Source organism: Quercus robur, chromosome 11 (genome assembly GCF_932294415.1).
Source record: "Quercus robur chromosome 11, dhQueRobu3.1, whole genome shotgun sequence".
In the NCBI taxonomy this organism is placed as follows: Eukaryota; Viridiplantae; Streptophyta; class Magnoliopsida; order Fagales; family Fagaceae; genus Quercus; species Quercus robur.
The window spans coordinates 12,256,430-12,270,998 of record NC_065544.1 but is presented as its reverse complement, the minus strand read 5'-3'; the positions used below and the strand labels follow the sequence as shown (position 1 = coordinate 12,270,998).

The 14,569-nt window shown below is 36.9% G+C and overlaps 1 protein-coding gene across 1 annotated transcript; it reads left to right on the top strand.

Moving 5' to 3' along the window:
- Positions 1–8,732: 8,732 nt before the first annotated feature.
- LOC126704711 (receptor-like protein EIX2) lies at positions 8,733–9,918 on the top strand. Its single transcript, XM_050403735.1, has 2 exons — positions 8,733–8,925; positions 9,020–9,918. The coding sequence occupies exons 1-2, from the start codon at positions 8,733–8,735 to the stop codon at positions 9,916–9,918; spliced, it is 1,092 nt and encodes a 363-aa protein (XP_050259692.1).
- The last annotated feature ends 4,651 nt before the right edge of the window (positions 9,919–14,569 follow it).

Here is a 14,569-nt window from a genome sequence, read left to right as displayed (position 1 = left end):
CAACCTTTACTTTTAGAGTGATATATTTTTATGTTTTATTTCTGTCCGTTTTTCAATAACCATTTGTCACCAAGATGGTTTGTGAATATCGTGGCCACTGAAAGGACACTGCCACCGTCTATGATTTTAGCGTCACTATAAATTTTACATTACAAAAGATTAAATTGTCATCATAAAGTATTAAATTGTCATCATAAAGTGTCAAAATAATGATGGGAACTCACGCATCGATATTTTTCTCTCTGTTTCTTCAGGAACGAATACACAAGAAAAGGAACGAATACACAAGAAAGGGGAAAAGTTACAAAGAAAACATGAACACCACCAAAAAAAAAAAAAAAAAAAATGATAAAGAGCACATGCAGGTAAAGCGCTAGGATTTTGGGGAGATAACTGAGATTGTAAATGGATTATCCCAATGTTCCAACAGCATCCTAGAATCGCTAGTTTTGCGTTCTAATGGATGGCTTGGGGGTGAATTGCCCTACTCTTTAGGACTAGCACTCAAGATTTTAAAGACTTTAGAACTCTCGAGAAATCCTTTTTGGGGTTCAATCCCAGATTTCATTGGAAATTTGTCATCTCTACAAAAACTTGGCCTCTCCGCAATGGAACAATTATTCCAGAAAACATGGGAAAACTATCAATGCTTGTTTCTTTGGATCTTCATGACAATTATTAGGAAGGTGTCTTAACTGAAACTCATTTTCAGAATCTAACTCGACTAACACATCTAGACTTGTCTGTAGTTTCCACAACAAACTCCTTGGTTTTATATGTGAAAAATGAAAGGATTCCTCCTTTCAAACTGAGATTTTCTCAATTAAATAACATGTTGATAGGCCCAAACTTTCCTGCTTGGCTTCAAACTCAAACTGATCTTAACTCTCTTAGCCTTTCTAATGTTGGCATTCCTGACTCCATTCCACAAGGCTTTTGGAGTTCTCACTCAAGGATTGTTTATTTGACTCTATCCCATAACAAAATTCGAGGACCTATGCCCAAAAACATTGGTGAAATGTTACCCAATTTAGAATTCTTGGATCTCTCTTCCAATTTAATTACTGGTAGAATTCCCCCTTCTATTGGCATGCTAAACATCATACAGAATCTTGTTTTGAGAAACAATTACTTGTCAGGGGAACTTCCTCCTCATTGGGAGAATGCAATCTTTAAATTTGTTGGATGTTGCAAACAATAACGTATCTGGAAAACTTCCCAGTTCAATGCAATTTTTGTGGTCACTACAGTGGTTGTCATTGGAAAAAAAGAAATCATCTTGAAGGGCAGTTCCCTTCTTTCTTGAGGAATTGCACACAACTGGTAAATCCTGATCTTGCAGGGAATAAATTCTATGGAAGCTTGTCAGCATGGATAGGAGAAAGCATATCATCATTATTGAGGTTAAGCCTAAGATCCAACTTGTTTGATGGGGACATACCACAACAATTATATGTCTTCTTTCAAATCTTCAAATTTTGGACCATGCCCAAAATGATTTGTCAGGAGGTATCCCACAATGTTTAGGGAACTTGAGCAAAACTGATCAAGTAAGTCTTGCAAATTCTTTGGACCAAATTGTAGTATTTTCGAAAGGAAGAGAATACGTATAAATCCAATTTTCTATTTCTATTTTTTTTATTCCCCTTTTAACAATAAATCCAATTTTCTTTTTTCTCTCTTTAACGTTAACCCTTTCTCTCTTTAATTTCTTTTCATTAAATCTCTCTCTCTCTCAAAAAAAAAAAAAAAAAAAAAAAAAAAAAAAAACACTTCTATTCATTAATTTTTTTTTTACTGTTATCTAAAAGATCACATTAACTTTTTTTTAACTGTTATCTAAAAGATGGACTATAGTTCAAAATTAAATTAAAATCAAACCAAACCTTATGAAAAGCCCAAGCCCACTTATTACCTTACATATTATGACCTAGGCCGGACCCTTCCACATTAACTTTTTTCCCACATTCCCCAAAAGATGGATTGGCACCATAAAATAGGACACACACTTTGAAAAACTCTCTCAACAATCTTCCTAATAAAACTCTTATTATTAAGTGTTACATCAATTTGCTCTTTTCTCTTCTTATCGCTGATAGTATTTTTGCACAAAAATGGATTATTTATACACCATCTTCTTTTATATGGTGGAATCTACTAAAAATAAATAAATAAACAATTTATATGATAGAAACAATAATTCCCTCAATTTGTTTTTTGTTTTAATTTCTAATGTAAAAGACTCCTGAAGCCAACAAATTATATGCTAGTTGTCCACTCTCTTTCAAAGAATGTAAAAGATAATTGTGGGGCCCAATAGTTTGTGGCCCTGGCCCATTTATTCATTGGGGTCTAAAGGCTCGAGCCGAGAAGGGTTATAGCCCAGGATTGGTAATACAAGTACAAAATAGCCTTAGGACACAGTCGAGGACGATTCAGTCCTCGGCATGTCCGAGATCTCACAAGAAGAAAGGGCAAAAATGGTATAGAAACAACTTGGGAAAAAATCTAAAATATCTGTGCCAATAGAAAAGGGTATGCTGGAAAGTATAACGACCAGGGAAAGCTGCCCTTACTGCCATTCAATACTTTGCACCTGACAAAGCCATACTCTCCAGCTTTTACAACCACCCCCAACCACTCTGGATATGGGCTGATGGGACAAATATCAGTCTCGGAATGTCGATCCTACACATGGAAGAAGGATAAGGAACACAGGCTAGTATAAAAGAAAAAATAAGCAATCCAAAAAGGGGGCTGGGAAAAATGGCCAAAAACCAGAGCCTCCCAGCCCGCTTCTAGGAGAAAGACTCCTAGGGCGAGGATGACTTTACCATGTATGGATATCACGAAAAACTCATCGCCTGGTGACCAAGGCCTAGTCTTTCAAACCCACGCTCTACAAATCATATTGTTTGGGCCTTTTTACGTGCGAACCCAACACTGTTACGGTTCGTTACGAATCGTGTCCTTACAATTGGCGCCGTCTGTGGGAAGGCTTGTGTGTTGGCATAGACGGTAGGTCGAGACAGTTCCCTTGTCATTTCTAACAGCCAATTAGAGTGTTCTAGCGTAGGATTCCATTAGGGGCTATGATTCTTGACTAGGGGCTACGCTTTATAGCGTCAATCGCATGGATGGTTCTAGGGGCTTGGCCGAGGAGCCAATCACCCTAAAACCAAGGTCCCATGCCATAGCTGAGGGGTTATTTCCCCCGACAACTTATGAAAACTAGGTTTTGGACAGAACCAAGGTATTGCATGGTCCTCGGACTTAAACCTATGGGGAAACCAACTACTTAGATTAGAAAACTAGGTTTTGGACAGAACCAAGGTATTGCATGGTCCTCGAACTCAAACCTATGGGGAAACCAACTACTTAGATGAGAAAACTAGGTTTTGGACAGAACCAAGGTATTGTATGGTCCTCGGACTCAAACCTATAGGGAAACCAACTACTTAGATGAGAAAACTGAGTTTTGGACAGAACCATGGGGAAACCAACTACTTAGATGAGAAAATTGAGTTTTGGACAGAACCAAGGTGTTGTATGGTCCTCGGACTCAAACCTATGAGGAAACCAACTACGTAGATGAGAAAACTAGGTTTTGGACAGAACCAAGGTATTGTATGGTCCTCGGACTCAAACCTATGGGGAAACCAACTACTTAGATGAGAAAACTGAGTTTTGGACAGAACCAAGGTATTGTATGGTCCTCGGACTCAAACCTATGGGGAAACCAACTACTTAGATGAGAAAACTGAGTTTTGGATAGAACCAAGGTATTGTATGGTCCTCGGACTCAAACCTGACTCAAACCTATGGGGAAACCAACTACTTAGATGAGAAAACTGAGTTTTGAACAGAACCAAGGTATTGTATGGTCCTCGGACTCAAACCTATGGGGAAACCAACTACTTGGATGAGAAAACTGAGTTTTGGACAGAACCAAGGTATTGTATGGTCCTCGGACTCAAACCTATGGGGAAACCAACTACTTGGATGGGAAAATCAAGTTTTAGTCAGAACCAAGGTACCATATGTTCCTCGGACTCAAACCTATGGAAAGGTCGGCTACTTAATAAAAATTTTAAGTTGCTCAATCCTTGGCTCAAATACCAGAAAAAGGTTAAGGCTATGAAAGTTGTAAGGAAGATGGTGAAACGCCCTATTACTCAGCAACCTGGAGGGGCTATTCATTTTTGGGTTATATGTCTTCGGATGATTACCTCCTATACCGCGCCGAACATTCAGTAGTCATCTCGGCTATTTTGGGGTAAGTGTTGTTTTCTTTTAGGTCGGCATTATTGTGCCAGACAACTCTATTAAATTCATGATAATATCTTTTCCTTAGCAAGAGTTTTGACCCTAAATATCATTTGTTCAAGTCGGTATTATTGTGCAGAACAGCTCTCATAAGTTCATAATAGTACCTTTTTCCTTGATAAGGGATTTCGGTCCTAAGTATTGTGCTCTCCGGTCGGCGGTATTGTGCCAGACCGCCCCAATAAGCTCATCATAATATCCTGTCTTTTTCTTCTTAATGTGGGTTTCAACTCTAAGTATCATTTGTTCGATTCAGTATTATTAAGTCGGATAGTTTCAATAAACACAGAGTAAGATTTTTCTATTAACTGAGATTTCGGTCCTGGACGTCGGTCAACGTGTAAAAATAAAAAGGATTTACAAGATAGTATGTCTATTCACCACGTAACCATTTCAGAAATAAAGAGATAGAACATGTGAAGTAAAGCAATAACGACTTTTATTAATATAAAGATGTATTACAATGTACAAAGAAGGGCTTAAACAAGCCTATACAGAAGGTGGATTACAAAAACAATAATAAAAAAAAAAAAAACCCACAACAATACAGACAAATAAACAGTCAGATGCCTTTCTAAACTCGTCTTTGAAGTCCTTCCAAACTCTGCCCCAGTAGCGCCCATATTGAGAGGAGGACCTTCTTCAGAAGAAGAGGGAGGAGATGAAGAGAAAGAAGGAGGAGAAGAAGAGAGAGGAGATGAAGAGAAAGAAGGAGGAGAAGAAGAGGAAGAAGGAAAAGCATCAGGATAGATCTGGTGGTGGAAAGAAGAAGAAAGAGAGGCAAAATGAGGCACCAGTGAACGAAGAGAGGAAGAAGCAGGGGCACTTAGTCCCTGCGTCAGTCCTGACTCTTAACATGCTGGTGCCATGTTAGCTATGCTCATGAGAGAGCGGCTGGTACTGATAATGGGTGACCCCAGCTCAGTCACGCCGAAAGTTTGACGTGATAAGCCCCTGCTTCGGATTTTGACTGAAAGGAGGGTAAGAAGGACCTTGAGTCTCCGCCATCCTTGCCCTGACCGAGCCATTTTGAGTTTCGTAAGGATGTGGTGTTTCTGGGAGGGGTCTGGTTCTTTCATTACTTACTCCTATCTCGAGTGTATCACAAGTTAAGATACAACTAGCGGATAAAGTAAACTCTGGAGGAAGCTAAAGGTTTCAGATTTCAGAAGGATTAAAAGGGTCTCTGTACAAGAGAAATAACCTCTTGCCTTCCTTCTTATATGAAGGGTAAAGCGGAAGGTATTTAATCCGTCCAGATTTCCAAGAAAATCTGTAAACGAGAATGTACCCGTTCCACTTCCCCACATCATCAACAAACCGTCGAATTTAAATAGTCTCGTAAAGGTAAGCCATTAAAGGCGCGTTTCGGATAATCAAACGGTGGGGACGCATTGTGAATGAATTCATAGGAATGTCTCGTAGTCCGGTATGTTTCCTGGGTAGATGAAGAGACACCAGTATTAATGAAAGACAGAGTTAAACGAGCCGTAATAAAGGCTCGCCGTTACCAAAATCCTCCTCTCCCAACCAAGAGGTCGGACAGCAGGATTTTAAGGGGCTATTGTGGGGCCCAATAGTTTGTGGCCCTGACTCATTTATTCATTGGGGTCTAAAGGCCCGAGTTGAGAAGGGTTATAGCCCAGGATCGGTAATACAAGTACAAAATATCCTTGGGACACAGCCGAGGACGATTCAGTCCTCGGCATGTCTGAGATCTCATAAGAAGAAAGGGCAAAAATGGTATAGAAACAACTTGGGAAAAAATCTAAAATATCTGTACCAATAGAAAAGGGTATGCTGGAAAGTATAACGACCAGGGAAAGCTGCCCTTACTGCCATTCAATATTCTGCACCTGACAGAGCCATACTCTCCAGCTTTTACAACCACCTCCAACCATTCTGGATATGGGCTGATGGGACAAGTATCAGTCTCAGAATGTCGATCCTACATGTGGACGAAGGATAAGGAACACAGGCTAGTATAAAAGAAAAAATAAGCAATCCAAAAAGGGGGCTGGGAAAAATGGCCAAAAACCAGAGCCTCCCAGCCCACCTCCAGGAGAAAGACTCCTAGGGCGAGGATGACTTTACCATGTATGGATATCACGAAAAACCCATCGCCTGGTGACCAAGGCCTAGCCTTTCAAACCCACGCTCTACAAATCATATTGTTTGGGCCTTTTTACGTGCGAACCCAACACTGTTACGGTTCGTTACGAATCGTGTCCTTACAATAATTGCACACTTTAATTAGCCAAAATAATTAAATAATTGTGAAATTCATTTAGGCTATATATATATATATATATATATATATATTCATAATAATTTTGTTTCTTTTTATTTTCTTCCTCTCAATAATACGTATATTATAATTGAACATAAGATAAGTGTTATAGGCCATAAAGAATAGTTAGAATTTATTTCAAAATAAAAGTATAAAGTTTTCACGCATCACATGGAGCATCAACTAGTTATTACAAATAGTCCAAACACATAGACAAGTAGGTTCCGTGTACAGCATGGATTTGTGACTATGAATATTTTTCTGTGACATTTAATATTTAAAAAGTTAAAGAATTTAGGTTTTAATTGAACTCATAATTTTACATATAATTCTAATATATATCATTTAATTGAGTTCAATTCTATTTCATATTTAGATACTCCATTAGAATCTTGTCACAATTAAAATAAAAAGGCTATTAATAACTACCACAATGTGCAAATTAGATATAAAATAAAATAAAACAAAAGGCTATTAGTAACTATCATCTTAAGACAAAAAATAGAAATAATAATAATATTTTGTCTAAGTTTTCCGTGCATTTTACAAGTTACTCCCTCCGTCCCACTTTGTTTGTCCTCTATTCCATTTTAGGATGTCCCAAAATATTGTCCTGTTTCTAAAAATAAAAGTCATTAATTTACTGATGTTCCTATTATACCCCTATCAATTTACTAATTCAATTTTTTGATAAATTTATTTAAGGATAGTTTTGGAAACTTATAAATTTTTAAAAGGTAGACAAGACAATAAATGATGTTCCCTTAAAAAATTTGACTTTTCAAATAGGACAAATAAAATGGGACGGAGGAAGTACTAATTTGTTCCTCTATAATTGTATACGAAAAAGTCTTAAATGGTATGCGAATTATAAATTCAATCTATATTATTGTATACCATCAGTTTTTGGACTTTCATTTTGGCTCGAAGCATTTGTTTTGCTATGAATTTACAAAGTTCATTTATATTATTGTTTAACCTCTGTTTTGGCCTTCTATTTTGCTTGAAGCATTAGTTTTGGTATCAGATTTACAATCAATTTATATTGTATATTACTGTATGACCTCTGTTTTGGCCTTTTATTTTTGCTTGAAGCATTTCTTTTGAATGTGAATTACAAGGTAAACCCATGCTGCAAACCACGAAATTGATCCTAATACCTGTCTAAATTGGCCAGCCCCTTAACCTTCAATGCTATGCATATTCGTTTGCACTGTATTCTACCTAGTATGTTACCGTAATAGGTTATATGGTACTTGATTGGCTTTGGCCTTATTTAAATAGTTGTTTGAGTTACAAATGGTTAACATGAAATGAAAGTTTTATGAACATGCATGTGCAAACCCGTCAAAGACTTATCACATTGCGTGATACCCCAAATTATGCGAATTTGAAACAAGAATTTTGTAACCCAGCTGATATCGCCTGATATTTTTAACAAAATTAATGCATGCACGGAATCCCATGTTATAAATCGATTTGGCAGGGCAGTTCAAGTATCCACTACAAAACATACAACAAAACTAGAGCCTTAGACGTCTAAGTACTTCACAAGCAGAATGGTAAGAACTATCATCTTTATTTTCCATTCTCTTCTCCTCATACTGGTTCTTTCCATTATATTCCGGAAAGTGTGGGAAATCTATCAATGCTTGCTTATTTGGATCTTGGTGAGAATTATTGGGAAGGTGTCTTAACCGAAGCCCATTTTAAGAATCTTACACGTTTAACATCTTTAGACTTGTCTGTACTTTCCACAACACTATCATTGGTTTTAGATGTGAAACATGATTGGGTTCCTCCTTTTGACCTAAGATTTGTTCAGTTAGATAACATGTTGATAGGCCCAACTTTCCTCCATAGCTTCAAACTCAAACTGAACTTGATACTCTTAGTCTTTATAATGCTGGCATTTCTGACACCATTCCGCAAGAGTTTTGGACTTCCACATTTTCAAGGATCACTGATTTGACTCTTTCGCATAATAACTTCCAATCTTTATTCTATTGCATCATACTTGGATCTGAGTTTCAACAATTTCAATGGTCAAGTCCCACTTTTTCCTAGTGAAAAGATGGAAATTATATTCCTTCATACAAATAATTTTTCTGGAACTATGCCTAAAAACATAGATGAAATGCTTCCCAATTTACGACTCTTGGAACTCGCTTCAAATTTTATAACTGGTAGGATCCCCCCTTCCATTGGAATGCTAAAAAACTTGGAAATTCTTATTTTGAGAAGCAACAGCCTATTTGGGGAACTCCCTCCTCATTGGGAGGATTTGTGGTCGTTAAATTTATTGGATGGTACAAACAACAATATATCTGGTAAACTTCCAAGTTCAATGCAATTTTTGAGTTCATTACAGTGGTTATCATTGGGAAAAAAATAATTTTGAAGAACAATTCCCTTTAATCTGGAGGAATTGCACAAAATTGGCAAACCTTGATCTTGGAGGATACAAATTCTATGGAAACCTACCAACATGGATAGGAGGGAGCGTATCATCATTATTGAGGTTAAGCCTAAGATCCAACTTGTTTGTTGGGGACATTCCTCAACAATTGTGTCTTCTTTCAAATCTTCAAATTCTGGACCTCGCACAAAATGATTTGTCTGGAGCAATCCCATCATGTTTAGGGAATATGAGCAAAACTGATCAAATCACTCTTTCAAATGTTTATGAGCAGATGGTGGTATTTACTAAAGGAAGAGAATATGTGTATGAAACTACTATTTATCTTGTCCATTCCTTAGACCTATCAGGAAATAATCTGTCAGGAGAAATACCTGATAATATAACAAGCCTCTTAAAATTGGGCATCGTGAATCTCTCTATGAATCACTTGACAGTAAAAATTCCTGAGAGCATTGGAAACTTAAGAAGTATGGAATCACTTGATCTCTCAAGAAACCAACTTTTTGGTCCCATTCCTCAAAGCTTGTCATCCTTGACATTCTTGAGTTACTTGAATTTGTCATTTAACAACTTGTCTAGAGAAATTCCATCTGAGAATCAACTTCAAACCATCAATGACCCGTCCATCTACGAAGGTAATTCTTTACTCTCTGGACCTTTTCTTTCAACAAGGTGCCCTGGGGAAGATGCTGATCCTGAAGCAAAACCCAATGGAGGTGGTAATATAGGAGCAGATAAGAATGATGAAGACAGACCTGAGTCACTATCGTTCTACATTAGCATTATAGCTGGCTTTATTTTTGGGTTTTGTGGAGTTTGCGGAGCACAGTTGTTAAAACATCATAGAGGCAAGCTTACTTTCAAATCTTTAATCATTTGAAAGACAAGATTTTTGTTTTCATTAAGGTCAAAATTGCTCGCTTGTTAGGCAAGAACAGACTCCTTTGTGTATTTTTTATGTTTCACAAAGGTTTTATTAAAAAAAAAAAAAAAAAATATCAGTTGTTAGAGTTTTTTCTATTGTGTATCCAAAAATAAATAATAAAAATAAAAACTGTATTATGTGATACATTTTGTCTTTTGCTCCTTGCCATTTCCTAATAACCATTTGTCACAAAGATGGTGAGTAAATGTCATCACAAGGCCACCATCTATCATTTTAGGGTGCTGCGGTGGTTACAAGTTGCTTGTTTCTTGTTTTCACTTCAAAGTGGTGAATCAAAGTTCTTATTTCATTTCTATATAAAAGTACTGAAAATTTTGTGATCTTTCATACATACCAAACATCAAAAAATGTTTTTCAAAGCACTTTCAAAATCACAACCAAAAATTAGAAAACAAATAGTTTCCCTAAAATCGTTTTCAAACATTTTCTGTCAAAATGTTTTATGCTAAATAATCGGAGCATTGAAAACAAATATGATTCTTTTGGAAGCAAAGAAACTCAACACCCCAGCCACTCCGGGGGGGAAAAAAAGAGAGTTTAGAGATTACAATACTTGTGTTTTAACACCATACTGCAGCTCCTCATTAATTTAGCTTTCTTTTTCTTTTTCTTTTTCTTTTGTTGGATGAGAAAATAGAATCAATGTAGCTTCTTTTAAAGAACCTGTAAACTGCAAATGTTCTGATTTCCTTCCTGCACACTACGAATACTCATATACAATACACATTTACACATCACACCAATTATCCATCAAAGTAACAGAGTTTATCCTTATACTCTACCAACCACCACATTGCAGGCAATAACATTATAAAAAGCTACCAAATCCTAGCAAAAATAATTGTTGGGTCAAGCTATCAAAGTTTTTTTTTTTTTTGAAGAAATCAAAGGTTATTTAATTCTAGCAATAATCGAATTTCCTCTGAAATAATGTCCATTCAAATCAATATGGCATTTGTTGCATTTTAAGAGACTTGTCCATTTAGTAAGTAATAGAGATTAGAGAGCGTTAATTCAGAGAGAATAAATTAGCCGAAACAATTTGTCTGAAGTAAAAGTGGCTAGCACAGCTCCACCTATTTCTAAACTCTGCTATGTAGATAATGTCATTTTTCGTAAGGTGAAGACGTCAGAGCTGGTTACCCTCAAAAGGTGCTTGGAAAAATATTGTTCATGGTCGGGTCAAATGATCAGTGTGGAAAAAGCAGGTGTCTTCCCTTCTAAAGGTGTTAGCAATCAATTTCTTAACTAGATTGAACACAACTGGGGCTTCAAGTATGTGAAAGACATGCTGGAGAGCAAGCTTAGCGGCTGGAAGAGCAAATCTGTAGCTCAATCAATTCTGACTTACACCATGGCTGGATTGCAACTCCCAAAAAGAATTTGTGATCAACTTGATGCAGTGGTCCGTAGGTTTTGGTGGAACCCCAAAACGAAGTCAAGTTCATTTTGGACTCCTATTGCTTGGTCTTTGCTATGAAGGCCCAAAAAGGAAGGAGGTTTGGGTTTTAGGAAATTTTGGGATTTCAACCAAGCACTCATATCCAAACTTGCCTGGTGGATTTAGTCTGGGAAGAATTGCCTCTGTGTTAATGTTTTGAGAGCCAAATATAAGGTTCGTCAGAATTGGCTAAGGCACCATTCAACCAGCAAATCATCTCCTATTTGGAGAAGTCTAGTGTAAGTGTCTTATCTCAGAGGCAACTTGTATTTCAATTGGTAATGGTAACTCAATCAGGATATGGGAGGATCTGTGGATTCCGGATAACCCAAATTTTATTCCCATTTAGGGGTTAATCTTATTAAATTTTACTGGTCTCTCAACTTCTTAACTCTGATCATTTTGGCAGGGACATTCAACAGCTGAGACTGGTTTGAAAATGCTACCATTGAGCTTATTTGGCACATCCCAATCTCCCCAAATTGTCTAGAGGACAGATGGATTTGGACCCACTCAATTTCCGCGAATTTAATGTTAAATCAGCATATTCAACTATTCAACACCCTTTGATTCTCTGTGGGGGTAGAATTTGGAAGTCTTAAGTTGCTTGAACGGCATAAAATGCTGGTTTGGAGAACTACAACTGGTTGTATGCCTGCCAAAGATAATTTGAATAGATTCTTTGAAGTTGCTGATTTCTCTGGTGCTTCAGTTGCTTCAACCCAAGTTTGGTTTCCCCCAATAAGGTCATATGTTAAAATAAACATTTATGCAGCAATTGGCCTGAGGTTCTCAGCCATACCTATGTTGGCTAGAGATTAGGGAGGGGAGTTGGTATTTTGCTTGCTCACAAAAGGTAAACACCAACCTCCCCCTCTAGGTCGAGGCCGAAGGAATTAAATACGCGTTGTCTTTGGCAACTAACCTGGAGACCGATACAATTATTTTGGGCTGTGCTAGTCCATTGGGTTTTATTTTAGTTTTATATGAGTTTAGTTAATTAGTTTGGGCTTAGTAATAAAGCCCAAAGAGTCCAAGTCCAAGTCTTATTATGAGTTTAAAATACAGTCCTATTTCCACTAGGAATAGGTCTTCTATTTAAAAGATTGTTAAAATAAAGTCTTTTATTTAAAGGATTGTAATACTTTCTATTAAAGAATAATATAATTTCAGATTTTAGAGTTATGAAGCTTTCGTGAGGTCCGTCATTTGTGTGATGCAACCTTCTCTAAGGTAAAATGTCAAAACCAAATTCTAGGAGTGATGCTATGTTACTGTTCATAAGTTATTGTCCACATCCTTAGAACATCAACCCAAATCTTGGTTTTTCACCCTTTGTTTAATCCTTAAAATTTGAACCCTCTATTATTTCTTTTCCCCATTGAAAACCCTATATTATCCTTATTATTTTCTAGCCTACTACCCCCCAAAACCTAATCCTAATAATTCATCAAAGCCCCAGCCACCCAAATTTAACTCTGATTTGTCAAATATGATTTTGTTTTGTTCCCCCCTTGTCCTACGTCATGAACTTTTGCACTTTAAGATGGTTGGTGAATGGTGATGAACCTCTGTACTTCGCATGTGTTAAAATTTTTAGCCAAGCTGGTGCACAATTCCTTGGTTAAATGAACATGTGAAAATTGCCTTTATTGAAGCAGGTGAACATATTATGAACACAGGGGCGGAGCCACATAGTGGCTTGGGGGGGCTGTGGCCCCTACAAAAAAAAAAAAAAAATTCCCATTAGACTATGAAGAAAAAATAATTAGGCCCCCCCTACCAATTTCTCACCCATTCTCCTAGGCCTCAATAAAAAATTAGGAACATCCTCAAATTAAAAAAAAAAAAAAAAATTTATCTGTTCTACTTTCAAGCAAAAAAAAAAAAAAAAAGCCCAAAAAAAAAAAAAAAAAAAAAAAAAAAAAATTTACAGAGAAGCCCATGGTAAGCCCAGTAGCTCGCTCACGGCAAGCCCACGCATTCTCAACCAAAAAAAAAAAAAAATTACAGAGAATCAGAAAATCCAACCATCATGTTGCTGGCAGAGAAATCAAATCGGTGGCAGAGAAAGCATACCCCAATGCCCAATACTGCCTATACAGAGCAAACCAAACTCAACAGCAAACCAAACACAGAGAACACAGAGAGAAACACATAGAACACAGAGAGACAGAGGTTTTTATCTAAAAAAAAAAAATCCCCAATACACAAATAAAAACCAAACCCCAGCAAACCCACGGTCACATCGCCGCGACGCCGCAGCTCGCTCGTCGTTGTCGTCGTCGCCGTCGTCGCTCGCTCCTCATCACAGATCGGAGATGAGCCTCTGCTCTGGTGCTCCCTCCGGCCCTCCCTTAAGGTATTTCTCTCTTTTTCTCTCTCTCTTTATCTCACTGTCACTAAAATGAAAAATGAAACGAAATTTTTGTAGATCGTAGATGCCAGACGGTAGATCAGTCATCACTCATCGGAGATCTGCCGTTGACTCGTTGCTTCCTTCGCTCCAACTCCGGCAGTCCGGCCCTCCCTCAAGGTTTTTCTCTCTGACTCTCTCTCTCTCTCTCTCTCTCTCTTTCTCTCACACTGAATGACCGAATGGATAAATGGAAATGAAATCTGCCTGAGTCTTTTTATTCTTTTAACTTTAATAGCATCTCACTCTTTCATTGGTTGATTTTTACTTTTTTTTTTTTTTTTTTCCTGTTTGTCTTTATAAATTTGTCTTTATCTTATCCGGTTATTCCTTTTTATTGGTCAATGGTCAGTGTGTTGGTTTTTAGTGTAAACCAACATTATTAAATAATAATTAATATTTATTCAAAAGCTAATAATTAAATTATTAGCTATCATTTATTGCAATTTTTTAGGAATTGTTTAATTGTTTATTGCTATATTTTAGGAATTGTAACAAAGGATATGTGTTTCACTCTTTTAAGGCTATTTCTTAGGAATTGTTTAATCATTTATTGATATAGTTGACTTCAACTTTATCTCTTTAGTATTTTATAGCCCGTATGTTTCCGCAGTTTATAACTTTCGTGCATTACAAACGGGAATGAAACTCTCATTCCAAAATAATACGTAATTTACTGTACAATTGGAAACAAATCGGCAAACGAGAGTTTTATCAATTGTTACGTA